The sequence below is a fragment of the Mirounga angustirostris genome, unplaced genomic scaffold, assembly GCF_029215605.1.
Source record: "Mirounga angustirostris isolate CCGP_5_RB_7025 unplaced genomic scaffold, mMirAng1.0.hap1 SCAF_17, whole genome shotgun sequence".
NCBI classification, from domain to species: domain Eukaryota; kingdom Metazoa; phylum Chordata; class Mammalia; order Carnivora; family Phocidae; genus Mirounga; species Mirounga angustirostris.
This window is the reverse complement of record NW_026991725.1, coordinates 1,665,995-1,691,542: the sequence shown is the minus strand read 5'-3', so window position 1 is coordinate 1,691,542 and position 25,548 is coordinate 1,665,995. Positions and strand designations below refer to the sequence as shown.

Sequence of the window (25,548 nt, the reverse complement as noted above, 5' to 3'; positions counted from 1 at the left end):
ATTACCCCAAATCCTGAATTCTTCACTGCAGATAGTAATTAAGAAAAAAAAAAAAGTTGGAGTTACACCCCTACCCCCAACAGACCCAGTTTACTGGATTTAGGACCTTTACAGCAGACAGTGGGGGTGGGAGGGTAGCCCCCTGGCTACAGTCTGCCTCTGCTTGCCCTAGGCGTTTTAAAGGGACCCTTTCCTCGGCCAAAGGAGGGGACTCAGAAATGGGCTGAATTACTCCCAACAGACCTGTTGGATTTGGCCATAGAATTTTAGAAAATATTGGACTTAACAGTATTTAAAATCTTAGGAATTTCACACACAGAAAGATTCCTGGCTTCTCTGGAAATGAGCAGTTCAGAATGGAATGCAGTGGATCTGCAGTTGGGAGCTCGCGCGCCCTCACGGCCATCCCAGGCTGCCCCCTTTAGCAAGGTCCCAAGAGGTGAAGATGGTGACAGTTGCTACCACAGCCCTTGCTATGTGGAATTACTGTGAGGATTAAAAGAGAGAGAACAAGATATGATGGGGAATGGATTTTAACCCAGGGCTTAAAGTTAGAAGGATAAGGATAGAACAGAACAGTACTGGGTGGAGCAGAAGTGCTCAGTGCTCAGGGTGAGAATTCTCCTCCCTCCCCCACCTCCTGCTTCAAGAATCAGAAAATGTCCAAGCTAGAAGGAAAGAGATCATGTGGTCCACTGGTTCCCGACAAGTGAGATGTCCTCTCCCGTCACATCCTCCAGGAACAACAGAGAATCTTAAGGGTCATTGCCCCCCACCCCCCCCACACACTCTGTGGACCACTTGCGTCAGAATTGTGTTAAAACTTAGATTCCTGGGGCCAACTCCTGACATACCGAGCCAATTGCTGGACCCAGGAATCTGCATTTTGGCAAACTCCCTGGACATTCCCATGCAACATGATATTTGAAAAACATTGCCTTAGAGGGTAGAATACAAGTCTCTGGTAAATACGTGCTATTTGAAAAAAACGAACATGGGATTCTCATGCATTCCACGAGGGAGGGGGAGAAAGCTCTCCAATTAAGAACCATTCATCTAATGTTTTCAATTTATACCTAAGGGAAATGAGGTCCAGAGGATAGCACACCGTTCATGGTGTGCTAACCACACCAGATACTGTGATAAGCAGAACCTTTAGAGTTGCCCAGTTTAATCTCACAATTTCCTGAGGTAGGTACTATTAACTTAATATTACGACTGAGGAAACAGGCACAGAGAAGTTCAGTAACTTACCCAAAGCTGGATTCCGATCCAGAACTCACATTCCTATCCTTTACTAGTCATGGTTTTCTCTCCTGCACCTCGGAGGTCAGCAGAGGCCACCCACCACCCACTACTGTTGGGCTCTATGTCCTGTCTGGGTGTCAACTTCCTAATCCATAAAATAGGATGGGGTGCACTTAATGAGTTCTAAGATACTAAAAAATTATCTACAGTCAGTTTTCTGTTTTTTTCCCCCTCTGACCATCTTCTCCAGATGGGTTCAAACTGCAAACAACTTGCTCCCTTCAGAATATCCCTCCCATTTCTCTTTTCTACCTCTCACTCCACCTTAGATACCTAAAGCTCTTGAGAGCGAGTCCCTGAGCAAAGAAGCCCCTCAACAGCCCCTGCTCAGAAAGATGTGCCCCCTTTCCCCTGTTCATTCTGCCTAAGTGCCCAGAGCTGGGGTCTCCCCATCGACACCAGTCCCTCACAAAGACATTAACAGCCTAGTAGAATACTTAAGATTGAAATAGGCTTCTGCAGTTTTCAAAGGTTTTTACTCATTTTACTATTTGATCCTTACAACAAATCTGCCAAAGAGGAATGATTATTATCCCATGTTACACAAGACTCAGAAACCCAGCCCCTTAAATAATAACCAGTTGGTGATGAGGCCAGGTTGGACCTCCTGCTTCCCAGTGCACTAGGCCCATCTGCACACACTACAGTCTGCCCACGGATGTCTACTGGATTCCAGAATCAAGTACATTTAATCTAAGACCTCGGAGTCCTTGAGTGGGAGGAAGGAAGCATGTGGGAATTGATTAGCTGTAAAACCAGCACCAATTGCCTTAAAACTAGTTTAGTGAAGGAGGGGTTATGGAGAGGTAACAAAAAATTGGATTAATGAGTGGCAGGACTGGGTTGCACTAACCATTCCCAGCACTGTCCCTAGGGAAGTCCTGCACCCAATATGCATCAGTCAGCCCCTGCAGTGGGTGATGTTGGCAGTGGCAGGTGACATAAGCGTGTTTTTGAAGAGTTCGTGGCTCACGCTTCACTGGACAAATAGGACTTCAACCCCTCTGATATTCACTCTGCCACATTAGAGCTAATTTGAGACACTGTCTCAAATTAGAATCCAGCACCGATTGAGGTGAGGCTGCTTTCAGACAATGCTTTACTGACTGGGTTAACTTTACAAGCACACTGGTTTCCTGAGGGTTGGGGACCCTTCTTATCATCCTACATGAATCAGAGGATGAAAGAGTGAGGGAAGGCTGTAACTCCATCAGGAAATGGGTTCAAGGATTAGTCTCGCTTTCTGCCTACTCAGCAGAGGGGTTCCTGGAAGAATGCGGTTGTGGCACATTTAGGAAAACTTGGCTTCGTCTACTCCCTTCAGTCTCCAGGAAACCTTCAGGTCCCAGCAGCCTCCTCGCACGGAGGAGCTAAAAAGAACACAAATCCCAGAACTACCCCTTCTCTCGCCATTCCTTGGCTGCAACCTCGGCTAAGAGAACAGGATGGTCATTGAAGCGGGCGGTCAGAAACACTGCCCACCGTGCTTCTTTCCCTGCCTTGGTAGACACGCAGCAGACCCGAGAGTAGCCGGCCCCGCCCAGCACCGCACCTCCCTCCGCCCCCACAGATTCATCCGATCTTGACTCGCCGCCCCCGCTTCCTCCTGCTCCTGGTCTCCCCCATCCGGGGCTGGCAGAGCGCGGCGGGCGCGGCGCGTGGGCGTGCTGCGGGGCGACCATGGCTGTAGACTGTTACCTCCGGTTCCCACAGTAACAATCGAAAGCCACGGTTGCCCTGGAGACGCGGGGGCGGGGCGCGCGCTGCTGACGGCACCGTGGCAGCTCCAGTCAGGCAGACGTCAGGACTGCGAGCTGGGGAGGGGGGTAGCGGGGGTAGCGCGCGCGATGGGGACCGGGCTCGGGCGCCGTGCGATGTGCGTGTGAGCCGGCCGCCGCTAGCAGCCTCTGGTGACCAGGGACCGGACGGGCGGATGGCAGAGCCTGCGCTGGATCAGCACCGCGGACAGCGGCGGCGCGGACAGCGCGCGCGGGGCTGAGGGACCCTGGGGGACAAAGGGGCCGGGGGCGCGGCAGGTGGCCGGGTCCGCGGTCCTGGGGCGGGGCCAGGCGTCGGTGGCCGTGACTGGAGACTGTTACTGAGGGCGGCCCGGGCAGTAAGCAGTCTAGAGCCAAGGTGCCGGCGCGCTGCCCGGGCGGGCGGTGGTGCCTCCGTCGCCCGCAGCTGGGGGCGCTGCTGCTCTTCCTCCCCCGCGTCTCCCGCCTTTCTCGGCCCCAGCGCTCGCGGACAGGCACGCGGCCCTTGACGTCAAAGCCCTGTGACGTCAAATATGTCCCTGCGGAGAGGCACTTCCGGCGGCGGGGGGGGGGGCGCTCAGTTGGGGGCGGGGCAGTCCGGCCGAGGCCCCGCCCCCGCCTGGTCCTGAGAGGACAGCTCCTCGCGCAGAGGCGGGAAGTCGGGGGCGCAAAGGGACCAGCCCGACGGGATGGGACGGGGAGGGGGCGCCCGACTGGATGCAGGGTGGGGGTCCCGAGAGAGCCACGGCTAGGTCGGCGGGCAGGTGGGCGTCTGTCCTTCGCCGGCGGCCCCGCTCAGCCGGCCAGGGACAGCGAGGCTGAGTCACTGCGCTGCGGGGAGGGGGAGGAGGGGGCGCGTCTTCTGGGGCGTCAGCACCTTCGCCCCACTTTCTTGGGAGTATGGCGCAGGAGCCCCAGGAAATGTCGCAGGGACCCTGGGGGCCGTCCTCTGTTCGATGCTCCTCCGAAGTGGCTGCGTCTTCATCCGGGCGCGGGCAGGTGCTGCACGGGGTTCTGGGTACGCCTCCGGCCCGGCTCCACCAGCTGCGAGGGGATCCTCGTCCCCCACCCTGTCCCCAATCCCACCCCTTAGGGGCCCTCCAACCTGCCGTCTGCCGGTCTCCTCATTGCCCTTCCGTCCGTGTCCGTGCATCGGTCCATCTGTAGCCCGTCGGTCGGTCAGTCCCACTTACCTGTCGGGCCGCGCCGCGCCGGCTCCCGCTCGCCTCCCGCAGCCCGGCTGGCGCGGCTGCTTTTATAGGCGCGCGTAGTACTCGTGCGGCGGCTCATTCATGCGGCCGCGGCTCCTACACACTGACGCGCTGCCGACGTCAGCAGGGAATTTAGGAAACGGGAAGAGGGGCTATTTATAGTGGCGAGGCGGGGGGTTGGGGGGGACCAAGGCGACGGGGAGCTGGGAGGGGGAGGAGGGCGCACGGAAGCAGGAACAGGGAGGGGGAGCCCGGGGCCCCTGTACGGGTCTACAAAGGGTTAACTTTCCGGAACTGCGGGCTGGGGGCCGGCGGGAGGACAGAGCCGGGAGGGCCGACGGGTCCGTTACACCTTTATGCACTCTGGGACACCTGGGGGGGGGGCGGGAAATCCCACTTCCCACCTGGCCTTCTGAGGTGCTCACGCGGGAGCCCCCTCTCCCACTCCTCAATTCCGGGACCCGACGGCTCTGTGACGTCACAAGATGACCCTCGGTGGCGTTACACCCCGCATGGCCGCTGCAGTGTCGTCACTCTGGGGTGGGAGGTACAGGAGAGGAAGCTGGACCTGAGGAGGGGGCCTAAAGCAGTATCTAGAGCTGTGGCGTCGAGGACATGGGGGAAGAAGAGCCCAGGGCTCGCAGAAGCTTTGTAGGAGTCTGGGCCTAGAAGGAATGGGGGGGTCTAGGTACCAATCAGGAGCTGGAGACCGCGGAAAACTTGAGAAGGGTGGCTTGCACTCCCCGGACATGAGCAAGGGGTTCCTCTATGGGGGAGTTGGGGGAAAGACGGTAGGAGAAGGGGGTGAGTAGAAGAGGAAGCCTCAGCAAATGGAGGGGAGGAGGACGGGTGGGCAGTGCCAGTTTCAGAGCCTTGCACCCAGCAGACCGCATCCAGGACCCATTTGTGGGCATTGGCAGAGCTCATGAGAGAGTGACAATGAGTGAGGGAGACCAAGGGCTCAGCAGCTTAGCAGAGAGGGATCTCCAGAGGGCGGAGTGGCAAAACCACTTCCTGGAGGAGTTAGAGTTCCTGGAGGTATGATATTGACAGGAAGGCCCTAAGCCATGTGGGGCAGAAGTGTCCTGAACAAGAGCAGGGAAATGAAAGATCCTGGCTCCATCAAGTGAGGAAAGTTCTAAATGGAGGAGGATGAATGTGTTCAGAGAGAGGAGATGGATTGTGTGGGGGTGGGGTGGGGGTGGGGAGCAGTGCCAGGCAGGTAGGGTAGGTAGAAACTAGGGAGGGAGGGAAAGATCAAAGACTGAAGAGGAGTGAAGTCCACAGGAAGGCAGCAAGGCTGGCTGCAGGTCTTTGAGACCCTTCCATAGGGACGTAAGGACAGCCTGAGGGGAGGGATGGGAGCAGTGAGTTAATTCAGGGAGTAGGGGTTTGGGGAGAGTGTTGACGAAAAACAAAGTGGGCACAGTGGACACTGCACAAAAGTGAAACTGGGTTGAGGGGCTCCTTGTGGGGCTAGGATCTGGTCCCATCAAGAGGATAAAAGATTCCAGCAGAAACGCAGTCAGAGAGGTCCTGCACAACCTTTGGAATCTAGCCTCCTGGAGTCTTCCCCCTCCCCCCGCCCACCACCTCTTTTTCTTTTGCCTCCAGCCTTTGTCTCTGTGGTTCTCTTCTCCAGGACTGCTTTTCTGTGTGGGGGAAGAACTCTTATTCATCCATCAAAGCCCAGTTCTAAGAGCTCTTCTTCCGAGGAGCCTTCCCGCCTTTCTCCAGCACTCCATACACTTTTTTCCGCTTCAGCGCACAACACCTCCACCCCTCGGCCAAGATGTCGTGGTCCATCTCCCCTAGAGGCTGGCAGCCCCGGAACCCACCGTTTTCGTTCTTGGAAGCTCACCGCAACCCTAGTGAGGAGACCGTGGGTAGACGGAGGAGAGGACTGGGATAAAATGGATCCAGAACACGGAGTAGAAACAGGGTGAGGACAGGATCAGGACGCGGTGGGAGTCAGAAGGACCGGTGGGGACCAAGAGCCAACGGATGGCCCCGAGGACATGAAGATGTCTGCGGAGGAAAGAGAGCCTCTGGGGGGCGCCCGAGACCTTAGTGTCTGTCAGGGACCGCGCGTGGCCGCGCTGGCGGCCCCTCAATGAGTGACTCAGCTACTACCTCTGGCGGGGGCGTAGGGGTGGAGGACCGCGCGAGGGGCGGCGAGCGCGGCCCCCACCCGCCCAGCAGCCCTGCGCGGTTGCTAAGCTCTCCAAGGCCTTAGAGAGACGCGATCTGCGCGAACCTCATCGGTTACTATGGTAACTCTGCGCCCCAGCCTCTCGCGCGCGACGGCTGAGGAAGGCGCAGCCAATCAGAAGCTGCAGGCGTTCTCGAGGACCCACTCCCACCCCCCGACGTGTGGGCAGGGGTCAGGAGGTGCGGGGAGGAGGCACAGCGTGGGCCGCGGAGACCCGGCACTCACTACAGGCCCGATGAAGCTGCGGGGCCGCGCAGGGCCACTTCCGGAGTGCCCGCGCCAGTGCGGGGTCCCCTCCCTCCCAGAAGGGGCGTCACCGGCAAGAACCGGGCCTTCACGTGGGATGCAGAACCTTGCCGGGGGATCCCGGGCTGCAGTCCCTGCGGCCACGTTCCGGGTTGGTGTGTTGGAGACGAGGTCGAGCAAGCAGGTCCCTCAAAATGGCTCACACGGGGAGGCTGGGGTTCCTTCTGCGGGATCCCCAGGAGGCGCTGTCCAGCCATCCCCAGTCGAATGCCCTGGGGTCGCTCCAGAGACCTCTAAGTTCAGGGCAGGCTGATTGGGTAACGGCCCTGCCCAGGCTCATGGAGGACCCTACGTGACAGCCTCCGGAGTATCCCAGAGAGCCAGGACTCGAACTTTTAGAAGGGGGCAGATGTGTGTTTGCGCCAACATGCGCGCCCGCAGGTGTCAGTGCCTGGAGAGGGTCTGGGTGCAAATGGGTTTATTCCGTGCATACGTAAACTCATGTGGCTGAGTGAAGGTGGGTGTGTTGGGGGTGGGGTGGGTACAAACGGACAGTCCCATCCAGGGATGTCTAAGGAGTCGCCCCCCAAGATCTTGTCTACCTTCTTCTCTCTCACGATTTCCGTAACCTCCCTCCCCCCCATCTACTTGTCCCCAGGGTCCCCCCCCCCCTTGCGGGCAGGACTTCTCCAAACTGAGGCAATGTGAGAATCTAGAAATATGTACATGGGAACGTTGAGCTCAAAGCCCCAGAGTTTGTGGGGCTCGAAGTTTCGGGGCCTGGGTCCTTACGTGGGCACATCTGGGAGGGTGGCCCTGTGAACAGACCCCTCTCCCGGGTCCAGCTCCGCATCTGTGAGCCTCCAGCCCAACCCAGGTGCGCGCCAGGGAGGTCGCGGCGGTGCCGCGCAAAGCCCTGCACGGCCGCGAGGTGGCGCCATAGCTGCAGCAGCGCGTGCCGGCCCGGGCCGCTCCAGATAAGAGTGTGCGGAAAGCGCGGCGGGGCTGAGACGCGACCAGGACGCGGGGAGGACGGACCAGCAGGACAGACCGACCGGGGGCCCGGCGGGCGGAGGGCAGCGCAGCGCAGCCACGTCCCCCCCTGGATCCGCCGGCAGCCGGGCCCGGGGCTTCCGACATGCCCCCCAGGTGGGTCCTGAGGCTCGGGACCGGGAGGGACAGGGGACCCGGACAGCCCGGTCCTTACGCGCTGGCCGCCTCGGGCGCATCCTCCGGCGCGGGCGCCCCAACGCGGCTGGCGTTCAGGACTCCGGGCGTCGTCCCCTAGAGGACTCAGGACCGCCGGGCCGCTGCTCAGCGCCGGGTTCACGGCGGGGTCAGCGGCCCGGGGCCGGCTCTGCCCGCACATGGGCCGGAGAGGCGAAGGGAAGGGAAGGGAAGGGGAGCTGGCGGGCGGGGCTGGCAGGGGCGCTGCCCTGGCACAGCTCGGCGCCTGGCAGCGGGGCGGGTGGGGCGCCGGCTAGGAGCTGCCACCGCCACGGGGAGGGAAGCCGGGTCGCGTTGCGGCCGCAGGTAACGGGCCGCGAGGCCCTGTGGGCCAGGCCGGGAACAGGGTGGGCGGGCGGACGAGCCGGCAGGGGACCTCAGGGCTCGGCTCAGGCTCCAGGGCCGCCTGGCTGCCGAAAATTGGGGGCCGAGAGAAAAAGCTGGGAGTCGAGTGCCTGGGGCTGGCGCGCTTCTCCCCGGCCTGTCTGAAGTTGGGAAACTTTTCCCCAAGTTTGGGGCGGCGGAGTTCCCGTTGCAGAGGGGGCCGAAGGGAGCTGGGGCGGGAGGCGCCGGGGCCCGCGAATGCAGAGCTGAGGCCGACGGCCGGGGCCGGGACGCGGGTGGGGCGCAGGCCGGGGTCAGGGCCGCAGCCGGCTGTGCGCCGTGCCCGCCCGGGGCGCTGCCCCCCTCCCTCCCCTGGGAGCTGCGTGGCTCCCCCCTCCCCCCCACCTGCTTCCTGCCTCAGCCTCCTGCCCCGATATAACGCCCTCCCCGCGCCGGGGCCGGCCTTCGTGCTCTGCCCGCCACGGCAGCCTCTGCCTCCGCTCCCCGCGCCGCGGCCGCGCCTCGGCCCCATCTGAGGGCCTGACAGCCCCCGGGCAGGGCGGCGCCACGGCGGGCACCGCGCTCCCCTCCACTGGATCACTTCCCCCAGCTGGGGCAACTTCTCCCGAGGCGGGAGGCGCTTTGTTGTTGTTGGTTTTTTTGTTTTTGTTTTTTTTTTTTTACTCGGCTCCCTTATATCCCAATCGGGCAAACTTCTGGGCCCTGAATGACTTTTCCTGAAGCGGACATTTTCCTCAAATCCGGTAACTGTCTCCGAAGGGGTCACTTCCCCCAAACAGTTTTCTCCTCGGAAGTCCCCAGAGCCCAGCCTGTGTGCCCAGTGGCACCCGGGCCTGGGCCGTGCAGGCCGGCCTGGCCTCGTCTCCAGCAGCCACGCTCGGACGCCTTTCTTCTGGGTCCAGGCCCCCGGCCCAGGCTTGCACACCCGGAGGCCGCCGCCGCCCCGCTGCCAGTGCCCAGGCCGCGGTGTTCGATGCCCCTGCCTGGCTGAGGGCAAGGGGGAAGGGGAAGTTGGGGGGGGGGCGGGGGGGAGAAGCGCCCAGCTGGATAGAGGCGGCCAGGGCTGGGTGAGGCGCTGACCCGGCTGCTGTGTATCCCTGCAGGAGAGTGTGCTGGGCAGACGATGCTGGACACGATGGAGGCGCCGGGCCACTCGAGGCAGCTGCTGCTGCAGCTCAACAACCAGCGCACCAAGGGCTTCTTGTGCGACGTGATCATCGTGGTGCAGAACGCCCTCTTCCGCGCGCACAAGAACGTGCTGGCGGCCAGCAGCGCCTACCTCAAGTCCCTGGTGGTGCATGACAACCTGCTCAACCTGGACCATGACATGGTGAGCCCGGCCGTGTTCCGCCTGGTGCTGGACTTCATCTACACCGGCCGCCTGGCTGATGGCGCAGAGGCGGCGGCGGCCGCGGCCGTGGCTCCGGGGGCCGAGCCGAGCCTGGGCGCCGTGCTGGCCGCCGCCAGCTACCTGCAGATCCCCGACCTCGTGGCGCTGTGCAAGAAGCGCCTCAAGCGCCACGGCAAGTACTGCCACCTGCGGGGCGGCGGCGGCGGCGGCGGCGGCTACGCTCCCTACGGGAGGCCTGGCCGGGGCCTTCGGGCCGCCACGCCCGTCATCCAGGCCTGCTACTCGTCCCCGGCCGGGCCCCCGCCGCCGCCCGCCGGCGAGCCGGCCGCGGGCCCCGAGGCCGCGGTGAACACGCACTGCGCGGAGCTGTACGCCTCGGGCCCCGGCCCGGCCTCCGCACTCTGCGCCCCGGAGCGCCGCTGCTCCCCGCTCTGCGGCCTGGACCTGTCCAAGAAAAGCCCGCCGGGCTCCGCGCCTCCCGAGCGGCCGCCGGGCGAGCGCGAACTGCCCCCGCGCCCAGACAGCCCTCCCAGTGCCGGCCCCGCAGCCTACAAGGAGCCCCCGCTCCCCCTGCCGCCGCTGCCGCCGCTGCCTTTCCAGAAGCTGGAGGAGGCCGTACCGCCTCCGGACCCGTTCCGTGGCGGCGGCGGCGGCGGCAGCCCGGGACCCGAGCCCCCGGGCCGCCCCGACGGGCCCAGCCTCCTCTACCGCTGGATGAAGCACGAGCCAGGCCTGGGCAGTTACGGCGACGAGCTGGGCCGGGAGCGCGGCTCCCCCAGCGAGCGCTGCGAGGAGCGCGGCGGGGACCCGGCCGCCTCGCCCGGGGTGCCCGCTCTAGGCCTGGCGCCGCCGCGCTACCACGGCGGCCTGGACGGGCCAGGCGCGGGCGGCGACGGCGACGACTATAAGAGCAGCAGCGAGGAGACGGGCAGCAGCGAGGACCCCAGCCCGCCCGGCGGCCACCTCGAGGGCTACCCATGCCCGCACCTGGCTTACGGCGAGCCCGAGAGCTTCGGTGACAACCTGTACGTGTGCATCCCGTGCGGCAAGGGCTTCCCCAGCTCGGAGCAGCTGAATGCGCACGTGGAAGCTCACGTGGAGGAGGAGGAGGCGCTGTACGGCAGGGCCGAGGCGGCTGAGGTAGCTGCGGGGGCCGCCGGCTTGGGGCCCCCTTTTGGAGGCAGTGGGGACAAGGTCGCTGGGGCTCCGGGCGGCCTGGGCGAGCTGCTGCGGCCGTACCGCTGCGCGTCGTGCGACAAGAGCTACAAGGACCCGGCCACGCTGCGACAGCACGAGAAGACGCACTGGCTGACCCGACCCTATCCTTGCACCATCTGCGGGAAGAAGTTCACGCAGCGCGGGACCATGACGCGCCACATGCGCAGCCACCTGGGCCTCAAGCCCTTCGCGTGCGACGCGTGCGGCATGCGCTTCACGCGCCAGTACCGCCTCACCGAGCACATGCGCATCCACTCGGGCGAGAAGCCCTACGAGTGCCAGGTGTGCGGCGGCAAGTTCGCCCAGCAACGCAACCTCATCAGCCACATGAAGATGCACGCCGTGGGTGGCGCGGCAGGCGCAGCCGGAGCGCTGGCCGGCCTGGGGGGGTTGCCCGGCGTCCCCGGCCCCGACGGCAAGGGCAAGCTCGACTTCCCCGAGGGTGTCTTTGCTGTGGCCCGCCTCACGGCTGAACAGCTGAGCCTGAAGCAGCAGGACAAGGCAGCGGCGGCCGAGCTGCTGGCGCAGACCACGCACTTCCTGCACGACCCCAAGGTGGCGCTCGAGAGCCTCTACCCGCTGGCCAAGTTCACCGCCGAGCTGGGCCTCAGCCCGGACAAGGCGGCCGAGGTGCTGAGCCAGGGAGCGCACCTGGCCGCCGGACCCGACGGCCGGACCATCGACCGTTTTTCCCCCACCTAGAGCGCCTCTTGCCGGCCCGCCTTCGTCGCCGCCGCGTGGCCCCGGCCCGTGCCCGCCCCCCTCCCCGAGCCCCCCCTCCCCCCGCCGGGGAACGACGGCGGCCGCCGCGAGCAGGCACACCGCGCCCGGACGACTGTAGCAGCCCCGGCAGCGTCGCCGCACGGGCGGCGGCCCCACCTGGCCTCACTGCTTTGTGCCTTAGCCCGGGGGTGGGGGTGAGGGTGAAACCCCGGGACGGGGGTGGGATGGGGGAAGGGAGATTTATATTTTTGATACCAGCTTTGACCAAAGGAGACCCCCGGCCCTTCTCCGCCTCTTCCTGTGGTTCGTTGGCCCCCTCCCCCCCCGGCTCCGTGCTGCTCTTGGAGGGAGGGGTGTCACTGTTGGGGCGCTCCCAGCCCTACCTCCGGCCCTTGCGACCACACCCATTCTCACTGTGAATCTCCCCGCTGGGGTCGGAGCGTCGGGCAGAGTTGGGGAGCGGGGAGGGGACTGAGCCGGCCGGAGGGCCCCCCGCCCCCCGCTCCCGCCCGCCCCGGGACTGATAATGTGAAGTTCCTCATTTTGCACAAGTGGCACTAGCCCCAGGGCCAACCCTTCCCTCCCTCTGGAGTCAGAGGGCTGAGGCAGCCCTGGCCTACCGGTCTCCCACTCCCGCGGTGTCCTCCCCATCCCTCCCTTCCCTGGGGCCCCGGACCATATTTATTGCATGCGCCCCGGGCGGCCCCCCACCCCGAGCCCAGGCTGGGCTGGGCTGGAACGTGGTCTCTTTAGCTCCCTCCTCCCCGTTTGTATATTTCCTACCTTGTACACAGGCTCTTCCAGAGCCGCTTCCATTTTCTATACTCAAAACCAAACAGCAATAAAGCAGTAACCAAGGACCCTGGACCCCGCTACTCTCTTCTGCCCTGTACAAGGAACTGGGTGGGTGGAGGGGCCAGACATGGCTCCCTCATACAAGTGCAGAGAGAGGCTTGGACCTTCTTCCCTCCCCAGCCCCAGAGACAGATGGGCAAAGAGGTCAGGCATGTTCATAACTAAAAATTTATTAAGGAAACAAAACCAGTGCTGCAAATGGGACAGAAAGGAGAGATGGGTCTCCCACCCACCCAGTCATTGGCCTTCATCCAGGGGAGAGGATCTCAAAGAAGAGACTGGGACCCTGTACCCCAAAGAGCCAGTCTTCTGAGGCCCTTGGGGGACTCATACTCCCAAACCACTGGTGGCTCTCCTGTACAGTACCCCCTCCTCCTGGTATAATCTTGGGCCTCAGGGAGGGTAGCCCTTTCTCCCATCCTCTAGGAAGCCTGTACAGTCCAGAAGGGGAGCTCTGGGGGATTCCCTCTCTGGTCCCATCAAAATGGACTCCTGGCTCCTCCTCAAAGTCCTGTCTTCCTCCAAGTTCCTTTCATCCCTGTCCCCGGGTTGGGAGAACCCATTCCCAGTAGGAAGCCCCTCAAGGGAGGCTCTGGACACAGGTGCCAGCTAAAGAGGCAACAAAACCCTCAAAGGCCAAAAGGCCCCTGTGTCAAGTTCTTCTAGGGCAAAGCTAGAAACAGTGTACACTCCAGGCTAGGCGATGCCCCTCTCAGGCACTGGCCCACCCTACCCTCAGGCTGGTCTGCAGGAGCCTGGAAGTTTCTCAGAGTACAAGGGGTCTGAGAAAGAGGGTCAGGGCAGGAAAGCTTTATTAGGTTCCTGGCACAGAGAAGGAAGAGGTACCAGAGGAGGTACCAGAGGAGGACGATTCAGATTGGGAATCCCCATGGCAAGGACCTGAGGTGAAGAATTTGAAGGGATTGGGGAGGTGAGAGGGACCAACTAGAAAGGGAAGGAGGCCAAGGAGATGGTTCAGGAAGGAGAGCGCGAGGAGAGAGGAGCGGGGAACTGAGAAGAGTCTGAAGAAATTTCGTGAAATGGGAACTAGAGCAAAAGGAAGGCCAATGAGGGAGAGGAGAAGGCAAATGCCACCCAGGAAGCAGGAGTCTGAAGCCAGATGTCCCTTTCCTATAGACCCACGACCATCCAAGGGGGAACGAGGGGCAAAGTGTAATGGACCCAGAATGAGAAGGACAGGGAGAAGAGCAGCAGAATGGATGTGTGTTTGGGGTAGGGGGTAGAAAAGGTGGGGCCTAGGGCTGCTGTTCGGGACATGGTGTCCAGAAGCCAACTGGGATCCATCAGGGAATCCAGGCCTCAGACACACCCTGCACATTCTCTTCATGGCATGACCAAAGCCTCTTGGGACACATTCATGAGAAGCACAGGGGTTCTGAAGATCATTTCACCTGCACCTGATGGAAATGCAACCCCCTGCCCTGTCTCCAGCTGAGAAAGTGGCCGAGTCCCTGGGCTGAGGAGGCCTTCCGCGAGCCCTTGAACTAGACAGGGGGAGGGAGAAAGGCTGAGACCGTGGGCGGCCTATCTGGCTCACCCACCTGCTGTCACTGCAGCCAGCCACCGCCCTGCTAAATCTTGGCAGCCCAGGAGGGTCCCAGCAGCTTCCGCTCGACCCTCAGGAGGGGCTCTGTGAGGAGCAGCTCCCCCACAGCACGGCCACAGCGTGGATTGGAAGAGGATGGTTTATTGTCTGGGTGGATTGGTGGCTCAGGCACGTGGGCATCGCCGGTGCTACACTGGGCGCCTGGTGGCCTCTCAGGAATGGTTCCATGACGGGGGGGGGCCCCGGTGCGGCCCCCTCAGCCCACCTGGGCCCACGCGAGGAAGGCCGGGATGTCTCGCACAGGCACGTTCCTCGTCAGTGCCTTCACGCGCAGGTTGCGGTCATCTGTCAAGAGCACCACCTCCCGCAGCAGCCGGATCGGCTCCTCTGTAGACGTAAGAGAGCAGAGGGACTTCACTGAGGGCAGGGGGCAGAGGCACGGGCTGCCTCTCCTCCTTCCGAGGGGAATGTGGCCCAGGAGGGGTCAGCGCCAGCCATTTCTTGGCCCTTCTACAAGTCTTTCCCTCACGCACTCAGCGAGGGTACCCCTCCCCTACTGGCTTAGAGAAGACCGTGCTGGGCCAGCCCGTGCTGGGCCAGGGCTGGCCTTCTGCTTCAGACCCCCGCCTCCAGCCCGGGATGGAGCTGCCTCGTGTCCAGAGACCTGCCCAAGCCACTAAGCCTCCACAGACCCCTCTCCCGGGACGCTGAACTGAGGGGAGTAGAGGAAGCCCCTTTCCTTCTGCTCCTTCGGACTGCATGGCTGGTCCTGGGCTCACAGGTACTCCTCTCTTCCTGCACATCCTCTCCCTCCGAGGCTAGGAGGTCAATGCTTTAGGTATCAAGAGGTAGAAAGCTCAAGATGGAATCCAAAGTGAATCCAGGCTCCCAGAGGTGAGGAGAGGGATTAGTTCAAGGGAGCTCTGAGGAGAGGAGGGCAAGGGTCCCTGGCAGGGCCATGCTAAGGTGGCCCTGAGTGAGAGCCAAATGATTTCCTCTATTACATGAAAGTAAGCGATGTAAATGGTGAGAACCTCTAACAATACAGAAGAGGACAAAGGAAAGGAAAAGCCAAAGCCATCCTCCTAGTTTCTCCCTTTGTGTGTCTCTGTCTTGTTCCCCAGGGCTAGATCTATGCGTGCTTCTGGATTTTTTAATGCACATGTGCAAGTATATATCCTTGTTACATAAGCTTTTTTTCCAACAACATTACAATCATACTAGCCGTATTTACTTTATTCAAATTTTATATATCTTCAAGCTCTTTCTATATCGGCACCAGCAGCCTTTGTCCTTTTTAGATGACCTCTTAGCAAGATGTCTTCCACTACTTCTCCTAATTCCCTAACCTTTTAATGTACTGGGGAGAATTTAAGCCAGGGCCAAGTCCCCACACAAGGGACATCCCCAGCCCTGGTCAGGCAGGCCCACCCCTCAGTCCAGGGCTGGGCATTTCCTGACGGAGGTCCGGCAGACAGTGAGGCACAGGAAATGTCCTGCGGGGCTTACTGTGGGGGGCTGGCGGGGCTGGGCAACTGCAAATGTCCAGGTCTGGACCTGAGCAGTTTCAGGCTTGCCAGCTCCAGGCAGGGAGGCTGAGAACTGGCTGTCAGCCTGGGAGGAGTTTGGGGGAAGAGGGAGGGAGAGGCTCGTGAGGCTGACGCTGGTGGGAGAAGGGGCCAGGCGGAAGGAGAAGGGGTGGGAGGTGAGGGCTGCAGTGGGCAGACGGTGGGCAGATGGGGAGAGGGAGGCCACATGAGCAGAGAGGATGCTCTCAGTCGGCTCCACGGCCTGGGCCTGGCCCCTCAGGCGTGGGTGGTGCCGGGCTGTGCTTTCTGAGCTTCCCAGCTGGCTGCTCGACGCAGCCCCGCCACTCCTGTCCTGGGGCTCAGAACAAGAGAGTCCCAGGCCTTAGGATAGTCGACTAAGGCCCGGCATTGCTGGCAGGGGTCTGCAGGGGTTTCTGTGGATACTTTCAGACATTTTTAACAATAAACATCCTCTGTTTTGACACTGGTAACTTCACTTTGTTAGAAACCAGAGACTGTCATCTTGTCAGGCCCCATCCGCCATAATCCACATGATTTTAAAATTCAACATCGTTTACACATAAACATTTAGTGACGGTTTCTCTGTGTATCTGACAAGTTAATCTGCTAAGAATTCACACTGACAAATGGGGTTTGATTACACTAGCCGTTGCTGATGTAATTGTGATAGGGGCGGTCCCCAGGATGGCAATGGGTTCCTGCAGGCTGTTTGGGGTGAAGTGGGGGGGGGGTGGGGAGACTAGTAAGGCCAAAGCCAAAATATGTCTCTGCTAAGAAAGAAACAGCTCTGAGGCTGGGTGGGGCCATAGCAGTATCTGAACCATACTTCCCAACAAGGCCTTCTGCAATGCCACCTACCTCTCCCTCAGAAGGTGCCCCTCTAGGAAGCTGCCTGGGAGCAGAGCCCACGCTCCTCTGTTTGGCTCAGCCAGGGCTCCTTTCTACCACTTCACTGCTCCAGGTCTGTCCCTGAAGGACAGAACATGCAAGCCAGGTGGCAGGACCCCTCTGAAGAACAGCACTTCTGGGCTCATTCTCAGCCCCTGGTGCAGTGAAATGGGTGGCGGGAGCAGCAGGAGAGAAGACCATCTCCTGACCAGCCTGGAAGCCAGGGTGAGGAAACTGAGCAGCAGGGAAGAGAGCTGGGCAACAACCACCAGAAGAAAATGACAAGATGTAGTCACCTATACACAGACAAAAACCAACCGGTAAGAATGTCCACATCTGTAGATGACACGGAGTGAGGATGTCCTAGGAAGAAATGTCAGACTCCTGGGAGCCGGGAGCAGAAAATACCTGAGCCTTGCTGACTCTGAGGGGCTGTGCAGGAAAACATTCTGGATTGAGGATGAGGTGCTGAAGCACCTGGAAGAGTCCCAGGGTGGGCCTTTGGCTCAAAAATGGGACGACTGGCCACCAAAAAGGCCTTGAAAATTGGGCTGAGGGCTCAGTCCTCAAGCTGTCAACTGCCCCCAAAGTGCCACAGCATATGACACAGAGACAGGAAGAAAAGGCCCACTACTCGCTGGGGAAGAACCTCTACTACCGGCCAGATAGAGGGTAAACATTCAGGGATGAACTGAGAGGCTGAGCATGGCCAAGGAAAGGGAGGTGGGCCCTAGGGACCAGTGGGGACTGCCCTCTCAGAGCTGCAGAGGGCTGGGTTCAGGAGACCATGGCCAGAATAAGCTGCACTGAATCATAAAGACATTCTTGCTGTCAGAAGACTCACGGAGGACCCAAGAAAGGAAACGGATGCATGCCGAGCGGGAAAGCTCACTGCCTAGAGCCTGGCTTTCAGGGCTAGGTCCACCCCTAGTTGGCCCAGGGTCCACCTGGGAGTGGGGGAGCTGTGACAGTGAGGTGGGATTTCCAGAAGGCTGGCCTCAGACTTGCATCCAACTCCCCAGCCCCTTCCTAGGGAAAGGCTGAGGATGGGAAGGTGGGGGTGGGGGTGGGGGGGATGGATGAGCCTGAGGCAGAGGCAAAGCTGTACCTTTGTTGGTGGGCATGAAGTCCTTAGCCTTGTCTTTGCAGTAGTGGAGGCAACAGGAGAGGATCAGGTCATCGTTGTTACCCTGGAGGAAAAAAGTGTGAGAAGTGCCGCTGGGCAGGAGGGGGCGCCATTCGGAGGCACAGGTATATTCTTGCGTCTGGGGTCCTGGGGAGGATCACATCCCAGAGTCCCTCCCATACATGTTCTGGTCCTGCTTGGTGGGGTGCGACTGTGACAAGAGTGATCTAGGGTACAAAGAACTGCCCCTCCTGGGCCTGGGTGGTGGCCGCCCCCGCTCAGCTGCCTGGGCAGCCTGAGGTGCCTGAGCTCCTGGAGACCCTGTTCTGAGGCTGGCTATGGGCTCTCCCTTTCTGCCGCAGGTCTTACCAGTTGGCCAGTGATGTCTTCACTGCGGAAGGCGATGGATTCGAGTTCATTGCCACGGCTGGTCAGGGCCCGTAGGCAAGAGTCCCGACTCTCAAATCGCCGCTCGAGGAACTCAATGGACTTCCGGGCCTTTTCCTGCACCACACGGGCATAGCCCCCAGCCCGGTGGTCTGTCTCCTGCCCCTTGGCCAGGCCGTCCAGTTCATTGATCACTGATGAGACACAGTCCCACAAGGTATCATCAGCCTTAGCAACCAGCAATGATGTATGCCTTTACCTTAGGCTCACTTTCCCAGCCAGCCCCTTCCCAGACCACAGACTCCATCTTGCCCCACAGGAGTCTTCCAATGACACTAGAGGAACTTAGGGGGCAAGAAGTGTCCCAGACTTTCCACAGAGCTCTTTCTCCCTCTTCCCCTGGGCCCCACCCTCCTCCTAGAAGGAACCTACAGGGATTTTCTGGAGCTGCTGTATTCAGAGGAAGAAACCTGGCCCTTCTACTATCACATTCCTCAGTTACAGGATTAAATTGAAAGGGCCTCTCAGGAGAGACAAGGGTAGCCACTAAAGGACAAGAGGCACTTCCCCTCATCAGTCTGGATCCCCAACCACAGCAGTTCACAAGGAGCAAAGTTCTATGTCCCATCCCCTGGTAGCGTGCAGGGAGGTCACCAAGTGGGAAGCAACAGTCACAGCCTTACTTGCAAGGACCCTGGTATCCTTCAAACCATGCCCTTGGCACATCTACTCCTCTGATACTGCGTGTGTGTGTGTGTGTGTGTCTGCCTATGTGTCTGGGACACGGCTTCATTTTCTGGTGAAGATTCTTTCCAAAATTCCAGCCAAAAGCCTGAGGTCAAGTGGGAAATATGCACTCCTTGGGGGCTCCGGGAGAGTTTGGGGTCTGAGGCCTCTCCTCAGTGCAGTGATTCATGGCTCGGGGAGTCGGCATGAGCATGCTGTTCCATGGTGAGCCTGGCACTCACTGTCTGGGTATTCAGAGACGCTTTCTGGAAAGGGCCCATGTGGGAACACACACACACACACACACACACACACACTCCATGCTTTCAGCAACCTGAGGCTGCTGCATGTCCACACAATGTATGGTTGAGGCTGGGAAGTAGTGGTGGATGGGTGTATGGTACAGCAAACAGAACATCAAACACGAAAAACTGGTATTCCATCCCAAAATCTCCTTTCCTGCTTCCAAACTAAACAGGCTTCAAAGGGGAAGCTTGTTTGTGCTTCTGCACCAGGCGGGGCTTCTTGATGCTAGGGTCAGGCCTAAGGAGCAGGAGCAGGTTAAAGAGCACAAGAAACAAGCAGGGAAGGCTGTCGGCTTAACCCTTTGTGCTCTGGACACAGAGCGGGAATGCACGGTGGGAGCCTCGCTGAACAGGAGTCTCCTGCAAAGACCCTGAGAGTCGAGGGCCCCGCCCCCCCAAGGTGCGAAGAGGCTGGCCTGTCTTCTAGGGACAGCTGTCATTTCCCAGCACGGGGGGTGGGGGTGGGGGGGAGGTGGGGGGGGTGGGGGGCGGTGGGATGGGGTTGGGGGGAAGGCGGGGGAGGAATCTATTTATTCTACCTGTGTCCTTTCCTGGGGGTTTTGCGCATGTATTTGCTCCCTCCCCACCAGATCTGGCTTTCCCTATTAAACCACAAGCTATCGAGGCCAAGGGCTTGCAGTTCCACCTTTCCCTGGATCCCCCAGGAATAGGGAGGCCGGACACACAGTAAGGGCACAATCAGTGCTGGGGACCAAGAACCTTGCTAGCCTGGGATGGTGTCTGAGGCCCCTTCCCAGTCTTAGGGAACTCCTTGGACGTCAGCAACCTCTCTCAGTTATACCATTTCCTGACCATTAGCAAAAGCGACCACTTACTCTCTTTCCCCTAAAAATCTCCTGGGGTAGGAAAGCACGGGGACATGCTATCCTGGTAGCTACCCTACCCAGGATGCAGTGAGGGAAGAGGGGAAGCTGGAACAACCTGACAGTCTTGCTGCTCTACTTCTGAAGAACAGAAAGCCTTTCCTTAGGTCCAGAGGCCTGGGTTTAAGAGGTTCTGGCCAGGCCACATGGGGAGGGGGAAGGAAGACAGGGAGGGTGGAGGCGGGACGAGGGCTGCTTCAGTGCCAACATTCTCAGGTGGTGCTAACGTGTTTCCCACAACCCCCCAGGGTTCTATAGCCTCTGCAGGGGCGGATGTTTCCTGCCCTTTGTTTCCACCCTCATCTGGCACTAAGACACTTGGGACTAGGAGGGGAGGCCCAATGGAACATCTTGGCATGGATGTCAGAGGTGGCTTGGCAGGCAGACTGCCAGTCTGGCAGCTTTTCCAGAGGACAAGGATCCCGAACTTGCGCCAAGTGGCTGCTGAGAAGGGGACACTGAAAAGCCAATCACCTCCTAGACCCTCTCTCCCTCCACAGGATAGCCATCAGCTATATTAGCTGTACCAATTATATTAGGAGCCCAGAGCCCAAAGCCCATCCTCAGGCTGACCCACCGCAGAGCTCCAAGAACTAAGACAGTGCCTAGACAGTCCCTTGGAGACAGCCCAGCTGGGCTCTTCTGGCCTGAGGGTGGAAGCAAGCTAGCTGGGTCCTGAGATGCTGACCCTGCACCAGCATCAGTGACCAGACAGTGGTAAGGGCCCAAGTGGCAGGAATCCATAGGCATAAGCCAAGGGCTTGCTCTGGAGGGTTTCCGTCAGCCTGGCCTTAGGGTGACACTGGCCAGAAGAATGCTACCTCGAACCAACAGAATGATCATGAAAAGCTACAAGACAATCAGACCAAAGGCATCTAACCACTTCAAAATCCTCCCAGCCTCCCTGCCAGACCACCCAGCAGCACTGCCGTTATCTGCCAGGGCTGAGTGTTTACCAATAACGGGAACCAGCTTTGCTGTTTTACTGCAAGCTTTATAAGGATAAAAACAAGGGCTGGGCTCATGCAGCCTCGGGTTGCTGGGACACAGGAGTCCATTTGCTCAAGCAGTTTAAGCCATGGATCAGCCATAATAATTCGAACTGCTCTGATTATTAAACAATTTTCCTTGCCCCACGCAGACCCTACTTGCCTGCAGATCCTGCCATACACACATAGCGGGGCTCTCTGGCTGCTTGGCCCCGGGGCCGTGGGGCGTGCGTGGGGAGGGGGCTGCAGCATGTGTGCAGGGCTGCTCTGGCCTGACTCACCGATGAGGGGTACCACCAGGATGTACCTCCTACTCTCCAGCAGCCGTGCCAGACTGGCCAGGTGGTCAATGAAGCCATTGGTGTCTGGTACAAGGAACAAGGGTCTGATCTCGAGCTCCATCTGCCTCATCTGACTCTGGTCCTCCAGGACAGCCTACAGGGACACAGAACGGTGAGTGAGCCAGAGTGAGTAGGCAAGCGGGTGGATGAGCCAGGGCCCTGACTTCACAGTGTGTCAGCATCCTGCCCCCTGAAACTCTTCCCCCTTCAGAGGGACAGCCAGCCCCTGCCAGGCCCGAGGGACCCCCCGACCCAAGGGCTGGGCAAAGTACTGCAATAAAAATCAACATGGACTAAATGGCCTGAGGAATGGGGTGTGACTAAAACCCTGCCTAGGACAGAGAGGACCCTGATGGTATTAAAATTAACAGGTTTCTGAAAGTAAGACCCTGGGACAAAAGTCAACAAGGGAGAGTCAGTTTCCTTGGATATGAAAGTGGTTTTGCACACATTATCTAGACAGCAAAGACAGGGGTACAGCTTAGTGCAAACACTTTATACATGTATCATTTATTTCAGTTTACTTGACTGTGTAGTTAGATTAAAAAAAAAAGAAAAGGTTACAAGGCTATACAAAAACAGTGATGCTGACAACGAATTATTACCACCACAGCAGCAGGAGTCCATGAGGTGTGATGGATTTGGACCCAACTCACATGCTTGCAAAGAGCAACACCAAGGCTGATGAGAACCGCCACCGCCCACCCTCCAGCAGAGTGTTTCCTAAACGTGAGTCTTTGTGTTCTACTTGTGCTCCTTTGCCACAGTTCTGTACAATCTAGACCATCAGTTACTTGATGTTTTTCATTAAATGGACTTTAAGCCAACTCACTTTTTTTGGCTTAGCCACCTCTTAAGCAACGATAACCACGGTATCAAGTTCACTCGTGCAAGCTATCCTTCCATAAAAAAAAAAAAAAGCAGCCAAAGTGTCTCCTGTGCATCCCTGAAAAAGCATGCGACACAGCCCCAGTGAGTGGTCTGCACACCACACCTTGACAAGCACGTGGCCGAGGCCCTGTCTGTCTGATGGGTGTTCACCTCCTTCAGGGCAGCTCCATGCACATCTGTGCAAGCCCGACCTTCCCAAGTCTGACAGAGCCCTGAGTGCCAGAGGCCCTCTGAGATAGGCTCTGGGCACGTCGGTCACTACAGAACACGGTCGCTGTTGTGCTGCTTCCTCTTGTGGGGACCACAGCCAAGAAGCAGAATGATCTGCTGGCATCTGCCCAGTGTGCTCCCCGTGCACAGGGCAGGAGGAGGGCACCAGCGCAAACCTGGCACCCCCCCTCATAATCTGCCACACCCCAACTTGTAAGGACAGAGACACAGGCTCAGGGCAGGGGAGAAGATGTGCGTGCCAACCGAGACGGGTCCCACAGTGCCGGGCCGGCCACTAACAGTCAGTGAGGGAGGCGCTCCGGTTTCGCTGGCAACGACAGTAAAACTGAAAGGGCATACCTCCGAATGCTGGGGGTGGCTTCTCTGTGACCTACTGGGGACCTCTTCCTATGACTAAGTCGCTGCTGCCACTGCCACCACAGCTGGTGGAAGGCACAGGCCACAGGCCCCTGGCAGGCATGAGAAATGCAGCCTAGAGGCCCATTCTGCGCAGTCTTCCTACTGCTCTCACCTCATCAGGGGAAAGTACCCCTGCTGCTGGCCATCTTCCCGGGGGACTTGGTCACAGTCCCTCCCCGTGGGGCTGCCAGCTACAGAATGACACGCATTCCACTCAACTCGGCTTGGGGCATTTTTAAAACAATTTATTTTTTCTTAAGACATAACTGACATATAACCTTGTTCAGCAGCTCGGGCATTCCGTAAGGACAGGGCCTCTGCCCTTTCTCCTCACAGGGGAGCAGCAGCCTTCCTCTTGCTCACTCCCCCCGGCCTTGCTGGTCTCTACGCAGCTTTTCCACTGCCAGCAACATTTTTCTTAGTATCATAGGCACCCAAATCTTTGTCTCTCTGGGTGAGAAGGAACACAACAGACAGGGACACAGGCTGCGAGAGGGCAGGTGCTCAGGGTCCTAAGTGAGCACTAGATCTCCGCCTCCGCCCCACTGCGACTCTTCACATCTTAGTTTTCCTGCCTCCAGAAATGATAGCCCAGCTCTGGTTTGACTCTAAAGAGGAAATGGCTGCATGAACAAGAATGAGCTCCTCGGACCTTGTACCATCCCACCTTGAGAGAGGTGGCCAAGGGAGGCTGGGGGCTGATAGCCCGCCTGTTTGTTCTGCGGGCAGGGTGGCGGGGGGAGGGGTGGGGAGAAGCACCTAGGAGCAGGGCACAGGGAAGCTCTAACCGTCTGAGTTCTCTGAGCTATGGTTCAGGGCCAGAAAGGTGAACAAAGGCCACAGCCTCTTAGGGAGGTGGCAGCCTCGTTGGTTCCCCAGGGGTGGGGTGGGGTCAAGCTGTATGAGGGTGGTTGGAGCTGTGCTGCCATTATCCGGTCCCAGGGACGCCCGCAGACAACTTCCCTTAACCTGGCTCTGCCTAGTGAGTCACCACACAACTGCTTCCTGTTCCCCACATGCCCTCATGAGTCTCAGGAGATTACATGAAGCTGTTCCCCCTTCTCCTGGGGTACCTGTGGGCCTGGGCGGGGGGGTGTCATACCTGGGTCATGAGACTGGCCCAGTCCCCTTCAAAAGAATGGCAGACCAAGGAGGGATCGGAAGTCCGCAGGCCCTCTTCTGTGGGTGTCTGTGTTTCCGGCCCTCTCTGAGTGGCGCTGTGTGTGTATGTGTGTGTGTGTGTGCGCGCACACGCGCGTATTTAGCATTTGCCCTCCCAACTTTTCCAGATTTTACCCGTCAGATTCCTGGCAGCTGTGCACGGCGCCTGTGCCGGCCGTCACGTCCCATTCCGATCTCTGGGTCGCACGGTGAGAGAAGGACACAGGATGCGCAGGGAGTGAAAAAGTGATGTCGGTGGGGAGAGTGCCAAGTCCCTACTCACAGCCATGGGACGCTTGCGGAGACGGGGGAAGCAAGCCGCTGTGGAGTTCAGAGGCCGGTAGTGAGATTTATTTTTGTTTGTATGAGTAAAAAGCTGCAGAAGCCTCTGGTGGGGGTAAGGGGGGGGCTCCATTGGAATGCTGGACAGACTGGCCCTGGCCTGGAGTCAAGTGTGCTGACCCGGAAGGAGAGTTCCACAGGAACCCTCCTTGCTGCAGCTAAGACTGGGCCACAGTGGTCCTTGGAGAATGAACTGAGAACCCAAAGAAAGCATGGATGCTTTGAATCAGATCAGTGGGAATAAGGACCAAGTTGTCATCAAGTGTGCAAGGAAAAGAGAACTCAATTCTGTTTCGGGAAGGTGCTAAGTAACCAACTTTCTCTGAAGTATGAGAGCATCCTTGAGCAAGCCGGTGAGAAACTGGGAAGAGATAATCCACAATAACATCTAATGAGGAAGCTGACAGGCTTGGGAGAAGGGCTCTTTCACAGGTTAAGTTCCTTCTAGACAGTGGAGATGATCTGAGGATGCTGACCCACTAAAAATTGAGACACCGAGAATTACAAATAAAAAGTAACACAATTAGGGTGCCTGGGTGGCTCAGATGGTTGAGCGTCTGCCTTCAGGTCAGGTCATGATCCCAGGGTCCTGGGATCGAGTCCCACATCGGGCTCCTGGCTCAGTGGGGAGCCTGCTTCTCCCTCTCCCTCTGCCTCTCCCCCTGCTCATGCTCTCTCTCTCTCTGTATCTCTGTGTCTCAAATGAATAAATAAAATCTTAAAAAAAAAAAAAAAAAGGTAACACAATTAGCTCACACAGGAGCTGTGGAACTTGAAGAACCCATATCATGAAGCAGAGCCACATCAAGAGAAGGCCTTCTTAGGTCTTCCTTCTGCTCAGGGCTCCACAGGGAGCGGGGCTGCTTCCTCCTCTCTCTTGGCTGATGGAGTCATTTATCCCTGGGCCTCTCTGGCCACAGCCATGTCTTCACCAGAAATGAGAAGTTCTGTACCACAGCAAACTTCTGTGCTCACTCTGTATGGGAAAGTATCTAGGAAAATGCCTGAGCCACATATCAGTAACTTCACAGGTGTCACTTTTCTTTCCTCCTGCCCAGCTCCATGGGTCACCTTCTATAGATGCGGGGGGCGGGGGGAGACTTCTGGGGAAACCACTTGTGGGCAAAGTGGGAGATGGGGAGGGGTGACAGAGAGGACTACTGCTTTCTGTAGGACTCATGATACTTACTGTTTTTTTTTTCTTTAATGACATAGGTTTTTGTTTTTTTAAATGAAAAATGGAAATGAAATAAAAAAAATAGGAAGAGTTGGTGAGATAACCACCAAAAGTGCAGACAGGCAGTTCCT

General features: G+C 58.9%; 2 protein-coding genes and 1 long non-coding RNA gene across 12 annotated transcripts in view; 2 read left to right on the top strand and 1 right to left on the bottom strand.

Moving 5' to 3' along the window:
- Positions 1–7,749: 7,749 nt before the first annotated feature.
- On the top strand, positions 7,750–12,458 carry HIC1 (HIC ZBTB transcriptional repressor 1). Of its 2 annotated transcripts, none has more exons than XM_045889634.3 (2): positions 7,750–7,883; positions 9,410–12,458. In XM_045889634.3, exon 2 carries the CDS (start codon positions 9,430–9,432, stop codon positions 11,575–11,577), a length of 2,148 nt encoding a protein of 715 aa, XP_045745590.1. In that variant the 5' UTR covers positions 7,750–7,883; positions 9,410–9,429; the 3' UTR covers positions 11,578–12,458. The 2 variants fall into 2 exon arrangements, with proteins under 2 accessions (XP_045745590.1, XP_045745589.1); XM_045889633.3 differs by lacking the exon at positions 7,750–7,883 and adding an exon at positions 8,738–9,049.
- A 143-nt stretch (positions 12,459–12,601) lies between these two features.
- SMG6 (SMG6 nonsense mediated mRNA decay factor) overlaps positions 12,602–25,548 on the bottom strand; it is a 232,660-nt gene continuing 219,713 nt past the window's right edge. For 8 of the 9 annotated variants that reach the window (XM_064582967.1, XM_064582971.1, XM_064582970.1 and 5 more), the window contains 4 exons: positions 21,157–21,310; positions 17,954–18,165; positions 17,567–17,648; positions 12,602–14,407 (listed from right to left, as the gene is read on the bottom strand). In XM_064582967.1, the coding sequence (XP_064439037.1) occupies positions 14,277–14,407; positions 17,567–17,648; positions 17,954–18,165; positions 21,157–21,310 (579 nt within the window). In that variant the 3' untranslated portion in view covers positions 12,602–14,276. Of the gene's footprint in view, positions 14,408–17,566; positions 17,649–17,953; positions 18,166–21,156; positions 21,311–24,033; positions 24,220–25,548 lie in introns of those variants that run through there. The other variant, XR_010408613.1, reaches the window with a different exon arrangement.
- On the top strand, positions 21,190–24,163 carry LOC123854410 (uncharacterized). Its single transcript, XR_006793312.3, has 3 exons — positions 21,190–21,328; positions 21,830–21,945; positions 24,027–24,163. It is a non-coding gene; the product is annotated as an uncharacterized LOC123854410 (long non-coding RNA).